General features: G+C 58.6%; 1 protein-coding gene across 15 annotated transcripts in view; it reads right to left on the bottom strand.

The window, feature by feature from the left end:
* The window catches only part of STIM1 (stromal interaction molecule 1), an 82,923-nt gene extending 70,137 nt beyond the window's left edge, over positions 1-12,786 (bottom strand). For 13 of the 15 annotated variants that reach the window (XR_008441413.1, XR_008441411.1, XM_054003947.1 and 10 more), the window contains exon 1: positions 12,148-12,433. Coding sequence is in view for 13 of the 15 variants with exons in the window: in XM_054003947.1 (XP_053859922.1) it covers positions 12,148-12,280 (133 nt within the window). In the remaining 2 variants the exon portion in view is untranslated. Of the gene's footprint in view, positions 1-12,147; positions 12,434-12,578; positions 12,657-12,769 lie in introns of those variants that run through there. The other 2 variants (XM_054003894.1, XM_054003887.1) reach the window with 2 other exon arrangements.
* Positions 12,787-13,209: the final 423 nt, after the last annotated feature.

Below are 13,209 nucleotides of genomic sequence, written 5' to 3'. Positions count from 1 at the left end.
TGGCTTATTTAACAAGATTCCTGTTCCCAAGCACGTGTGGGAGGGACCAAGACTTTCTGCATGACATCAGCCACAAAACTTGAGAAAACAGCACACTTTCTGTGTGAAAATTAAAAATAAAATATTATCATTACTCAAAAAAAAAAAAAAAAAAAAAAAAAAAAAAAAAACAAAAAAAAAAAAAACTAAAAAAACCAAAAAGAGACTTAACAGAACATTATTATTGTCACGAACAGCTTAAAAGTTAAATTCCTAGAAAAAATGCACCTGGTCTCTTCTTGAAAGAGACACTGAAATCCACCCAGTGCCACCCTGCCACGGCAGGGACACCTCCCACTGTGCCAGGCTGCTCCAGCCCCAGTGTCCAACCTGGCCTTGGGCACTGCCAGGGATCCAGGGGCAGCCCCAGCTGCTCTGGCAATTCCATCCCAGCCCCTGCCCACCCTGCCAGGGAACAATTCCCAATTCCCAATCTCCCATCCAGCCCTGCCCTCTGGCACTGGGAGCCATTCCCTGGCTCCTGTCCCTTTATCCCTTGTCCCCAGTCCCTCTGCAGCTCTCCTGGAGCCCCTTCAGGCCCTGCCAGGGGCTCTGAGCTCTCCCTGGAGCTTCTCCTCTCCAGGTGAGCCCCCCCAGCTCTCCCAGCCTGGCTGCAGCCCTGGAGCAGCTCTGGGGCTCCTTTGGGCTCTCTCCAGCAGCTCCAGGTCTTTCCTGTGAGCCCCCCAAACTGGAGCAGCTCTGCTGTGGGGTCAGCCCAGGGAAGGGGGTTTTGGGGCTGGAGCTGCTATTCCTGCTGGAGGAGAGCAGAGCCCATCCCAGCCAATCCCACTCCCAGATCAGCTGGCTGGAAGCTTTATTTGCCCAGAGTTTTGGACACTTCATTTGGAGAGTAAAAAAGCATTTGTAAGGAAAAATAAATGTTACTTTTTCATGTACGTCTTGTATCTTCAGGCTTCATCAGCTGATCTGAAAAAATCCCCAAAACCCAAAAAAGGAAGCTGAGTTTCTCTCTACCAACTCTCCTGGCCAGCATCAGCACAGGACAGCCACTGGCTGTCCTGGTGGTATTTCTTTCCCAAGAGCAGAAGTGTCACCTCTGCAGCACTTCTGTGCCCAGCCAGAACACACAGCACTAAGTTTAGCCATTGCTAGGCCACAGATAAATCCCTCCTAACCCCCATCCACTCCCAGAGCCAAGGAGGCACCAGCAAACCAAACCATCCACAGAGCTCTGCATTCACCCAAATCTGACTCTTCAAGCTCACTATTCAGGGCTAACTCCTTGCAGCTCTTCCAGGACCGGAGGAGCAGCAGCCCTGGGGTCTGAGCAGCAACACCTGGGCATGCTGGGCTGCAAAAACCCTGCCAGAGTGGGAAATTCTGGGTTATTTCTGCTGGGCTGTGCTGACTCGGCGTTCAGCACCAGCCACAGCCACGCTGAAGGACTGTGTTTACCAAAGGGATAACTCTGGCTACCAGGGAAGCTCCCTGCCAAATCCTAACACAAACACCCAGGTGACTCAAGAGGATGAGCCCAGACTCCTCTGGATCTTCTTTAACACCTCATTAATTCAGGGAAAAAACGCTCTATGTCCTCCAGGCAGAAAATATTCTTTCCAGCAGCAGCATAAAGGGGAAAAGGAGCCACGAGCTTTCCTCCCTCCTCTGCTGCAAACAGGGAACTTCCCTGCAGCTTCCCTGAAAATTCTTGTCCAAACCAATTACAAGTGGCCCAGGCTGCCAGGGCAGGGATGGAATCACATCCCTGGAGGGATTTAACAGCCCTGTGGATGTGGCACTTGGGGACATGGCTCAGTTGAACTCTGCAAGGGCTTTCCCAACATAAATAATTCCAGGATACTCCCCAGTAAACCCAGCCCTTTCTCACCTTGTGCACCAAAGCCTGCAGGAGTATTTCTCCCAATGCTCACACAAAGACTCTAGTGAACAATAAAGCCTTTTTCCTCCTCCTTTCCAACACAAATCCCCTCGTTTCTCTAGGACAGAAGGTGCTGGATTTACTCCCAGGTGTCAGTGAAGCCCCAGCCTTCCTGGGAATGCTGGATGTGCCACCACGCTGCCCTTGGAGAGGATCTCAAGTCCCTGCTCTGCCAGGTGACTTCTGCACAGTAATGAGATCTCTGCACGTTACTCCTGCCTCGGGAACAGAAGCCTGGTGCTTTCACAGCCCACAGCACCACGAGCTTAAACATCCAGAGCCCGTGAGGAACTCCAAGGAGTTGGAAGTGACATTCCCAGCACAGGTGTTTGGCAGATGCTGAAGAAGCCACCTGAGCTTGAACCACAGAGCAAGACTTGGGTTTGGTTTAACAGTTCCAGTTCCCTGAGTGAACAGCAGCTGGAGTTTCTCCCAACCCCAAAGGAATCACGAGAATGAACCCATTACACATTGTCAGTGGGAGTAAGGATGAGCTGGGGTGAAATGTCCCCTTTTTCCACATCTCAGGCAACCTCCACCCCAGTGCCAGTGCTCCTGGCAGGACCCCAGAGCAGCACATCCCACAGCCCTGTGGGGACAGCAGGCCTGTGCTGATCCCTGCCTTTCCTGCTGCTTCTCCCACAGCTCAGCTTTGTCCTGGATCCTCCCCATGTTCCCAATCTCAGCCTCTGGGGAGAGCACCAGGGCCATGGCACTGCTGGGATTTGGGGCTCCCTGTGCTCGGGGTGCCTGTGCAGAGCCCAGATGGCTCCTCCAAAACCCTGAGTGCTGCCAACACAGCGAAGAGCCGAGGGCACTGCGGAGCTGCTGCCTGGGATGAGCTGGGACAGTGGGATAGCGGGATACCTCCTCCCAGCAGAGTCCCAGGGAGCAGGAAAGCATCTCAGCCATTTCACCTTGTTAGGCTGAGCAGCTGAAAATAGCCCCGGGATGAAAAACAAACCAGCTGGACAAGTTCTCCACAGCGGGAGGCTCCGGCCAGCAGCGAGCGAGCTCTGTCCTGTCCTGAGCTCTGTTCTGTCCTGAGCTCTGTCCCCTGTGCACAGCTCTGTCCCCTGTGCACAGCTCTGTCCTGCACAAGGAGCTCTGTCCTGTGCCCTGCCCAGGGAGCTCTGTCCCACACAAGGAGCTCTGTCCTGTTCCCTGCCCAGAGCTCTGTCCTGTCCCCTGCCCAGGGAGCTCTGTCCCACACAAGGAGCTCTGTCCTGTTCCCTGCCCAGAGCTCTGTCCTGTCCCCTGCCCAGGGAGCTCTGTCCCACACAAGGAGCTCTGTCCTGTCCCCTGCCCAGGGAGCTCTGTCCCGCACAAGGAGCTCTGTCCTGCCCCTGCCCAGGGAGCTCCAGAGGGGTCAGTGCCACTGGAGCATCCCCCCAGGCCAGCCCTCGGGAAGGGAGGGGTGGCAGGGAGAGCAGTGCCCCATCCAGCACACCTTTGAAGATACCCATCTGCAGGATGGCACAGGAATGCCAGACATTCCCATCAAGGGACGTGGCAAACTCCAAGGGCTGAGCCTCACTCTTTGAAGCATGAAACATTTTTCCTCGTTTCCCAAGAGGAAAAATAAAAGATGGGAGAAAAAATAACCAGCAACCCCACTTCTCACACCAACTGCTGTCAGGAAAACTTCTCTAGGAATCATCCTGCAGTGTGGGAGAACAGCAATGAATGCCCCCAAATATCCCTTTCCACATTCTTTTTGTGTCAATGATACAGCAAATGAAATGAACAGGAAACCCTGTTTATCTCCAAAAACCAGTGTGCAAACCTCCAGGAAACAGTGTGGTCCATGAGAAACCTCTGAGAGCAGCAGGACCAGAGGGAGGAGGGCAGTGATGGGATGGGGACAGCCTTGGGGTGGCACAGGGATAGCACCCATGGTGGGAGGAGATGGGATCAGGACAGCCCCCATCACTGCCCCACCAAGAGGTCCCTCTGCCAGGTGTGCTGCCATCCCCACAAAACCATCAGCATTCCAACTTAGCCTCCACACTTCCCAGTTCCACACTTTTGGAGCATGCCCTCTTTCATCCAGGGGCCCTCCAGGACACATCGATTAACTGACTCTCTCCTCAGCAGGCCGGGCTGCAGGAGTGCCACTCCCTGAGGAAGCTGAGGCTCCTCTTCATCCTGCCAGCACTGCGGGATGCACGCTCACTCCTCCTGGGACACCCCCAGGCAGAGCCAGCCTGGGCTCCGGGAGGGAGCTGGGAAGCTGAAAGGTCTGAGACCCTGGGTATGAGGACAAAGCAGAGATGGGGCTGCTCTGGCACAGCCTGGCACAGCCCAACCCCTCCTGGCAGCATCGGCAGCTGTGCTGGGTTTGTGCCCCAGTGCTGGCTGGGGACAAACTGACACCCCAGGCAGTGCCACCTGGATCCACACATCCCACAGACAAAAGCATGGCACGGACAAGAACATCCCTCCTGATCCTTTGCACAGGTTTGGAGAGAAAACAAGATCTCCTCGATCTTGCAGTTACAGCCCAGACCCAGCGTGAAACCCCAGGAACACCAAACTGCTGTCGCCTTCCCAAAACGCTCTGAGGTGCTCAGACCTTCCATCAGCCATTTCCCCACCAACACTGGACTTGGATCCAGCTCCAGAAATGCCAAGCACAGGAGGAAGCTGGGAAGCTCCAGAAGGATCTGCCCTGCCTGAGATGGGATCAGTTCCCTCAGCAGCAACCCCTGAGCTCAGCCCCAGCAGGTGGGAAAAGCCATCACACACGGGTTAAGAGGGAATAACCCTTCCACAGCCTGCCTGGCCTGGAGGTCTCCTCACCTCACCTGCATTCCTGGAGCTGCACTGTGACAAGCACGAGGCCTTCAGGCCAGCACAAGGTGCCAAACCTGGATTTCTGCCTTCCAACTGCCAAGCTGCCAGAACAAACCCACCCAGGCACCCTCAACAACAGCAGCTGCTTGGAGCAGAATGCTTCCAGAATTATTTCTGTCCCCCCAAAAATTAGTTTCTATCCTCCATCCATCTCTATCCAGTTAAAAAAATAACTTTTTTTTCCCTTTGGCTTACTCACCCATTAATTATGTCCTGGCACTCTTACAGATCTAAACACATGCATTGCTTAGCAGCTTTAATCCTGAATTATTCCTCCCTTTCCTGCAATCCAAAGCCTCCCTTGCCTAGGAAGGGGCAGGCTGTTCCAACCAGCAAGCTGTTCCTTTGTAACTCAGAGAGGAACATTCCTCAAGTTCTCCTGTTTATTGCGTTTTTATCCTCCCAGAACAGCCAAATTTACGGCACCGAAGCTCCAAACCTGCAGAGAAGAATTAAACTGACCTTAAAACTCCGTCCTTCAGGGAAAAACAAACACTGGGCTACAAAAATAGTGCCTTTTCCTGCAAAACGTGTGTGTGTGTGTTACCAAACATCCCCGTTTCCAACTGCATTGCTGCTGCTTCCACCTTCTGAGAGCTGCTGGGATCAGCAGTTCCCAGAGCCCGGAGGAGGTGAAGGGGTGGTGGAACTGAGGACCTGCAGAGCTCCTTGGTGGGATAAAGAGCACTTCCAAAGAGGTGCCTCTGTGGATCTTGCAAATGTCTCTTATGGCAAACCTCAGCAAGGTGTGGATAAAAATATATATATATATGTGCCAGAGGCAAGCTCTCTGCCACCCAGGCTGGTGAGAGGCTTCCAAGGAGCACTTGGTGGTTCCCAAAGTCAAGCCCCACAGAAGTCCGTGACACACAGTGAGTTAATGCATTTTCCAAAGTGGAAAAAATAGGTTACTTAAAAATAGGTCCATAATCCAAACAAACAAGCATCCCGGTACTATTTCACAGAGGGAAAACAAGCAGGCAGGGACAGTCCTGGGACACAACCATGTGTGGCTCCCCAATGACTTCTCATGCTCCTCTCAAGGTTTTCCATCCACTGCAGGGCCGGGCACTTTGGCCAGAACTGACAGGAAAAGCTCCTGGGCACATTCCTGCCACCACTCCTTACCATTAATTGTATTATTAGGATTATTGCAGAGACCTCAGAGCCCCTGGCAGGGCCTGAAGGGGCTCCAGGAGAGCTGCAGAGGGACTGGGGACAAGGCCTTGAGGGACAGGAGCCAGGGAATGGCTCCCAGTGCCAGAGGGCAGGGCTGGATGGGAGATTGGGAATTAGGAATTGTTCCTTGTGAGTGGTGAGGCCCTGGCACAGCGTGAGGCAGGAGCTCCTCAAGGCTCCCATGTGCTGCAGGAGTGACAGAGCAATGGCTTTAATTAAAGAGTCCTTTGTCCCTGCCAGCACCAGCTCCTAAAACTGAACTGGAGCTCTGGAGGTGCCAGAAAATTAATCAGGCACGGCTGCAGGGGCTGGGGAAATGAAGGTGAGGGAAAATTAAAAGTGTTCCAGAGAGCCCAGCCTGGATCAGCCATGGGAGCAGAGCAGACTCACCATGACAGTGCTGCCTCCACAGGAAACATCCCCAGATTCCAGCAGCAGAGTCTGGAGGGTGGGAAGGGGAAGCAGCAGGTCCCAGGACTGCACCTGGTAACAGGGAGAAGGCAGAAAAGAGGCCCAAACCCCCATTATCCACAGCATCCCACACTGGTTTGGGCTGGGAGGCACCTCAAAGCCACCCAGTGCCACCCTGCCATGACAGGGACACCTCCCACTGTGCCAGGCTGCTCCAGCCCCAGTGTCCAACCTGGCCTTGGGCACTGCCAGGGATCCAGGGGCAGCCCCAGCTGCTCTGGGCACCCTGTGCCAGGGAAGGATTTCTCCCCAGTAGGACCTGACTGACACAAGGAGGGGTGGTGGAATCTCCTTGTCCAGCTGGGGGCAGGAGGATCCCCAGCCCCTCACCCCACAGCAGTGAAGGTGCCACTCCTGTTTCCAGCACCTTCCTGCCCCAGCAGGGCTCCACACAGCTGGGCCAGCCAGAACAGGAACACCCTGGTCCCCAAGGGCCGTTCCAGTGGCAGTCCCAGAGCTGCCCAGGGACACAGCTCTGCCGCCTGCCAGGAGCTTGTTTCTGCCTCTCTGGATTCAAAGCAAAGCTAATTAATGGAGGAAACAGCTCTCTTAGCACTAGTAAGTTTGTGCAATCAGGGCTCTGGGGAGCAGGATGCCAGGCTGGGCACAGTCCAGCACCGACGGGTGTCCAGGCCTGGCACTGACCCTGGGCTTGGAAGCACCAGGGACACGAGCCACTGCCAGCGCCTCTTCCACCAGCACAGCCTCCAAGTGGGACAAGCAGCAGGACAGGGACAACCCCAGGGAAAAGTGCTGCTGCTCAGCCACCAGCTCACAGAAAGGGATTTCTTACTAACAAATCCCAGAATCCCAGGATTACGGCTGGAAAAGCCCTCCCAGCCCATGCAGTGCCAGCTGTGCCCCGTGCCCACCTTGTCCCCAGCCCAGAGCTCTGAGTGCCACCTCCAGGGGACACCTGCAGGGATGGGCACTGCAAAGCTCCCTGGGCAGCCCCTAAACACCAGGATGGCCTTTTAGCTCCCTTCCCTCCCCAAATGCCAGGCAGATCATGAACCACACCTCACTGGAGGGTACCTCAGCTCCCCAGGGCTGTCCCTGGACACTCAGCCATCCCTCCAGCCCCTGCCCAGGGGAGGAGAGAGCTCCCACAGGGAATGGTGATGTACCAACACGCCCAGGCAGCCCACGAGCCAAATACCAACAGAGCAGGCCAGAGAAACACAAATTGCTTGTTCTTCTCACTCCTCCTGGGATAAGGCTCTGCTCCAGGACCACCAGAGCATCCCAGACCCTGCAGCTGCACCACGAGGGCTGTCAGGAGGCTCCTTCCCCACACATTTTCTGCTCCATGCCCTCCTGAGAGCAAAGGATGGAAAGGACAGAAGGATTGCTGCCTTGGACTTCCACGTGGATGTGTGTGTATCCCTGCCCCACGGCGGGAAAGGCCAACCCAGAGCCTGGTTTGGAGCAGGAGCTGCAGCTCCCTGCAGCCCCAGCAGCTCCCCTGCACCCTCCTGCAGGAAGGGACCACCCCAGGGGCACAGCAGACATGGAGACAGCTGCTTTCCAAGGGAGCAAATAAATAAATCTAACAAGAAATTAAATTAAGATCCTCTCTCGGATCCAGCTGAGCATTACTCCAAGTTTCTGGGCCAAGCAGGGAAGGGAATGAGCTGGAAGGAGCCAGGAGTTCCCCAGCAGCCCCAGCGCTGCCCAGTCGGCCCTGCTCCTCCTCCTCCTCCTCCTCTGCATGAGGCCACTCTGCTGCCAAAACACAATTTTTCCAGCTCTCAGAATGGCGATTCCTCGAGATGAGTTTAATTCCGAAGGAAGCTGAGGCTGTGCAATCCACCGGGGCGTCCAGCGGAGCTGGGGAAGAACACGGGCTGTTCCCTGGCAGAGCTCTCCAGGTATTCTCACAACTGCTTCATCTCCCTCACCCAACCCAAAGCTGCTGCTCACAGGTGCAACTTCTACTCAGTGAACGTGCACCCCCCCGAAGGAATTGATTTAACAGCAAAATCTCCTTTGCAAGGCATTTTATCAAAGCATGGAGGGCGCAGCGGGTCGCTGTGGCCCATGAACTCGCCCAGGGCTGTGCAGGGACACAGACCCAGCCTGTCCCACCCTGCAGGACGAGCCATCACCGAGCTCCCCATGGCTCCACTGAGGCCACGTCCTGCTCACAGGACAGAAGCCCTCACTGCTGGTCTCGAGCCCAAACCCATCCCTTCCCAAGGCAGAGGTTTTGCAGCGAAGGATTCACTTCCAATGAAGCCGTGGGATGGCAAGGACAGACAGGGCTTGGGCACAACCTCTCCACCCAGAAACTCACGTTCTCCCCCTCTGGAACCAGTGACAGTCACCAGCCTGTGGCTGCAGCCACCCTTCCTCACCCTGCCTTTGTCCCACAGGATGCTCCCTGGGTTTAAGGGCAGCTCCAGGCGTTCCAGCACACACAGGAACAGCCCTGGGCACAGCCCCCCAGCTTTGGACACGGCACTGTCAGGATGTGGTTTTAACTTGTTTTTTAAACCACTCAGATAAGAGCAGAGATGACTCAAGAAAGGTTGTGATGAAGGAAACAAGACAGGGAAGCAGGAGATGGGGCAGGAGAAAGGAAGAGAAAGAGGAGCTGCTGTGAAAGAGGAAAAACCTGTGCCAGCCCTGCACCAGGGTCCAGCCCTCGCCACCCCTGAGGCACGAGCTCCACATCCCCCAAAAATGCCTCCACCCAACACACAGTTCAGAGCCCAGCTCTGAGCTGCTGCAGGAAAGAGGGAAAATCCACACCACCATCCCTGACCTGCCTCAAGGATGCCAGAACAGGGACCCCCCCAGATGCCTGTGGGTGCCAGACCTCAGGAAGGAATCCTGTGCACAATGAAACAAGGCTCAGGGCAATGCACACTTGCACTTCCATCTTATTGCAGGGAGATGGGCAGCTCAGGATCTGCAGGGGGAATCTGTCACCACTGAGGGAACCAGGGAGGAACCCCAGCCATCCAAACCCCCACCTCTCCACAGTCAGCTTTCCTTGCATCTCCTACAAACACACCTGGAAGTGCCCACCTGTGCTGGGCTGCACAGAGGGCAAGCCTCCAAAATAAGAACAGCCCTAAATCCCACACACGGGTTGCAGGTGATGTGATTTCAGGAGGAAGAGCCAGCTGAGCAAGATTAGCAATTTAAATGAGATGAAATTTAAGACATTTGAACCAAACAATGGGTCACATTTTTGATAGCCCACATAAAACTTGTGTAAAACACTGTCCACAGCCCCAAGCATGTTCTGATAAGGACCAGAAAAAGGACCAAAACCCGGCTGATCCGGGCAACAGCCAGATTACAGCAAATGAGCAGAGAGAGATGGGGAAAAAATTCCTGGAAGTCCAGTTTGCTGCCAGGAGCCTCGTTTGCCCCCTTTTAGGGGGTGTGAAAAGGTCCCAGGCCGGGCTGCAGCCTGACAAATTCGGGCTAAAAATAACCAGGGCGGGTGCAAACAATGCCGTGGGCCCGTCACACATCCTGTGACAGCGGCAGGATCCCAAACCTGGGCTCGGGCAAGGCCCGGGGCTGCCAGGGGCTCCTTCTGCCTGGCCTGGCCCCCAAACCCCCACACCTGGGTAAATGGCTCCTGTGCTGCCGGGTGGAACCCAACTTCAATGGGATCCTGCCAGAAAAGGATTAGAGATCAAAGATTAAGGCCTCGGTTGGCCTCTGAGGGAGTCAAAGCCAGGAGAAAATCTGGTTTGCCCCGGGGTTCAGTCACCCACTCTGATTTTCCTGCATGGATTAACCCACCTCTTTCAAACTCTTGTTTAAAAATATCTCCCAGGCATCGGGATCATTCCCTAGCCCTCTATAAAACCTGCTGATGCACCCCCTGAGCGTGCAGAGGAACCTCAGCAGCCCAAGGAGCGCTGCAGCTCAGGCTCCTGCTCTCTGCAAGCACTTCCCTGCACCGCCTGAAAAACTTCCCCAGTGCTGACGTTTTAGCATTAAAATCCTGCCATCCTAATTAAAGAATAATAATAAAAAAAAAAAAAAAAGGCAGCACCTTTGCACGCTGGAAAACGTGTCAATACCGAACACTTTCACTTTCAAAACTGTCCAACACTCACCTCTGCCTCACACCGAGCAGCCAACACCTTCTGCTTCCAGGGAAAACATCAGGAAAAGCGACTCCTGTGCCGGCTGAGGACATTCCCTGCTGGGAGCTGGGAGCAACAGCTCAGAGAGCTCCAAACCAAACCCAGAGAGCTCCGGGGACACGCAGTGCTGGGGCAGGAGAGGGCAAGGAGCCCTGCCAGCCTGCCCGGCTGCCCCGGGACGGGACACGGAGCAGGGGACACCAATCCCCCCGACCACATTCCTGCACGTGGGGGGCTCCAAGCCGCAGCCAGCCAGGAATGCCACGCGGGCTGGGGAGCCCAAACACGGCCCGGAGCGCCCCAAAGCGCTGCTCCGGCAGCGGCAGTGCCGGGCCAGCTCCGGGCCGCCGGGGCAGCCTCGGCTCGCCAAGAGCAGAGCCAGCAGCTGAATCACCCAGGCTGCCACACTTCTGCAGGGCCGCCAAAAATAACCGCGCTGGAAATTCCTTGGAGGCACAAACCTCGCTTCAGAAGGACTGCGGAGATCCAGTTTCCTTAGCGGAGCAGGCTGGATGCGAACGGGCCCGAGGGCTCCGGAGCGCGGCGACGGGGGATGAGGAGCCCTCGCCCCGCAGGCAGCCGGAGCGAGTCCCGGAGCCCGGGCCGGGCCCGCCTCGCTGCCCGGGGCTCAGCCCCGAGCTGCCCGTGGCGCTGCTGCTCCAGGGCCAGCTCCAGGGCCGGCTCCTTGCCCCGCTCCTTGCCCCGCTCCCACCGACCAGCCCCGCGCTGAAAGCCGAGCCCTTCGCAGGACGCGGCGCCATCCATCCAACACCAGCATCCACACACCGGCCCCAGCCCGAGCCCCCGAGCTGCAGCCCGGCCCCGGGGAAAGCCTGCCGTGCGGGCCGGGGGCGGCTCGGGGGTCCCGGTGCCCGCAGCCGCCCCGGGGCTGGCGGCCCGGGCCGGGCCGGGCTCCCAGCGGGGTTTACGGGCAGCTCCGGCTGACCTCGGGCACCGCCACAAGGACACAGAGCCCACGCAGGTGCCACCAGGTCCCGGCGGGGACAAACCCCGGCGGCTCGGCTGCCGCTGCCCTTTTGGGGCGGAGGCGATTCAGAGGGGATGGGAAGCAGGGAAGCCGGGCAGCCGGGCAGCAGGGAAGCCGGGCAGCAGGGCAGGGAGCGGCCGGGCTGCGCTGCCCGCGCCCCGCGGGTGGGACGCGCCGGTCCCGGCGGCGCGGGGGTCCCGCAGCCGCGGACGGCCCCGAGCAGCGCTCCCCGCGGGACCCCCGCGCCCTCCCCAGCCCCCGGCCAGGCGCTGCCCACCGCAGGGCGAGCCAGCAACATAACGCGAGTAACGCTGAATTCCGCGGAGCGCTCCCAGCCCATGCGATTTAACGCAGCGGAGCGCAGCGTTCTAAATGAGCTGAAATGTGAAACTTTTGACCCAAAGAGCCGCAGCCCGCCGCAGGAGCAAACAGGGGGTCACTTCGGTCCCTGCGGGGTGCCGAAGCGCGGATCGGCGCAGCTCTTGTCCGAAAGGCGGAGGAATGGCCCCAAAACCGGAGCGCGGGGGGGGCTGGCACGGCCTTGCCCGGGCAGCGCCCGAGCCCGGCGGGGCGGGCGGGGGCCCGGGCGGGGGGCTCACCTGCGATGGCCGAGTCGTCCAGGTGGGAGCCGGGGGCCCGCTCGGCGCGGCCGGGATGCTGCAGGACGAGGAGGAGGAGGAGGAGGAAGAGGCCGCACAGCGCCCGCACGGCCCGGCCCGGCCGCGGCTCCATTTCCGCGTCCCCGCCGCCGTCAGCTGCTCCTCGGCATGGGCACCGGCTGGGGGGCCGCGGGGTGTCCCGGTTATCCCGGTTATCCCGGCTATCCCGGCTGTCCCGGCACCGCCGCGAGCTGCGGCCGCGCACCGGCTACCGGAACCCTCTGCCCCCCCCCGCCCCGCAGTGGTGTCTCCCAGGACAGCCTCCCCCCCCGCCGCAGTGGTCTCTGCCGGGACAGCCCCAGTCCCCCCGCCCTCAGTGGTCCGTTCCCGGGATAACCCCGCCGGCCCCCTCGCGGCTCTGCCGGGATTACCCTCCTTCCCGCCACCTCCGCTAGCGTCTCCGCGGCCCGCTCCGTCCCTCCGCCGCCTCCTCGCAGCGGTGCCTCCCGGAAAGCCCCGCTCTGTCTGTGCCGGGACAGCCCCGCACACCCCCGCCCCCCCCCGCCGCCGCCGCGGTGGTCTCGTCCGCCCCCCCCCCCCCCCCGCGCGCCGCGCTACGCACCGGGCCCTGGCGCCGCCGCGCGCGCGCTGACAGGGGGCGTGGCCAAGCGCCGGCGGGCCACACCCTCCAGGGGCGGGGCCAAGGGGGCGGGCACGTGGCCACGCCCCCGCTCCCGCCCGCGCGCGCACGGCGCTGTCCCGCAGCGACCCCTGGCGGGCGGAGCGGGGAATGGCGGGACCGGGACACAGCGACAGGGGAAATATCGCGACAGGAGACACAGCGCGACAGGGGACACACCGTGATAGGAGACACAGCGACAGGAGACACAGCGCGACAGGGGACACAGCGCGACAGGGGACACACCGCGATAGGAGACACAGCGACAGGGGAAATATCGCGACAGGAGACACAGCGCGACAGGAGACACAGCGTGACAGGGGACACACCGTGATAGGAGACACAGCGACAGGGGACACAGCGACAGGGGACAAACTGACAGG

This window comes from Vidua macroura, chromosome 2 (genome assembly GCF_024509145.1).
Source record: "Vidua macroura isolate BioBank_ID:100142 chromosome 2, ASM2450914v1, whole genome shotgun sequence".
In the NCBI taxonomy this organism is placed as follows: domain Eukaryota; kingdom Metazoa; phylum Chordata; class Aves; order Passeriformes; family Viduidae; genus Vidua; species Vidua macroura.
This window is presented reverse-complemented; position numbering and strand designations above follow the sequence as displayed.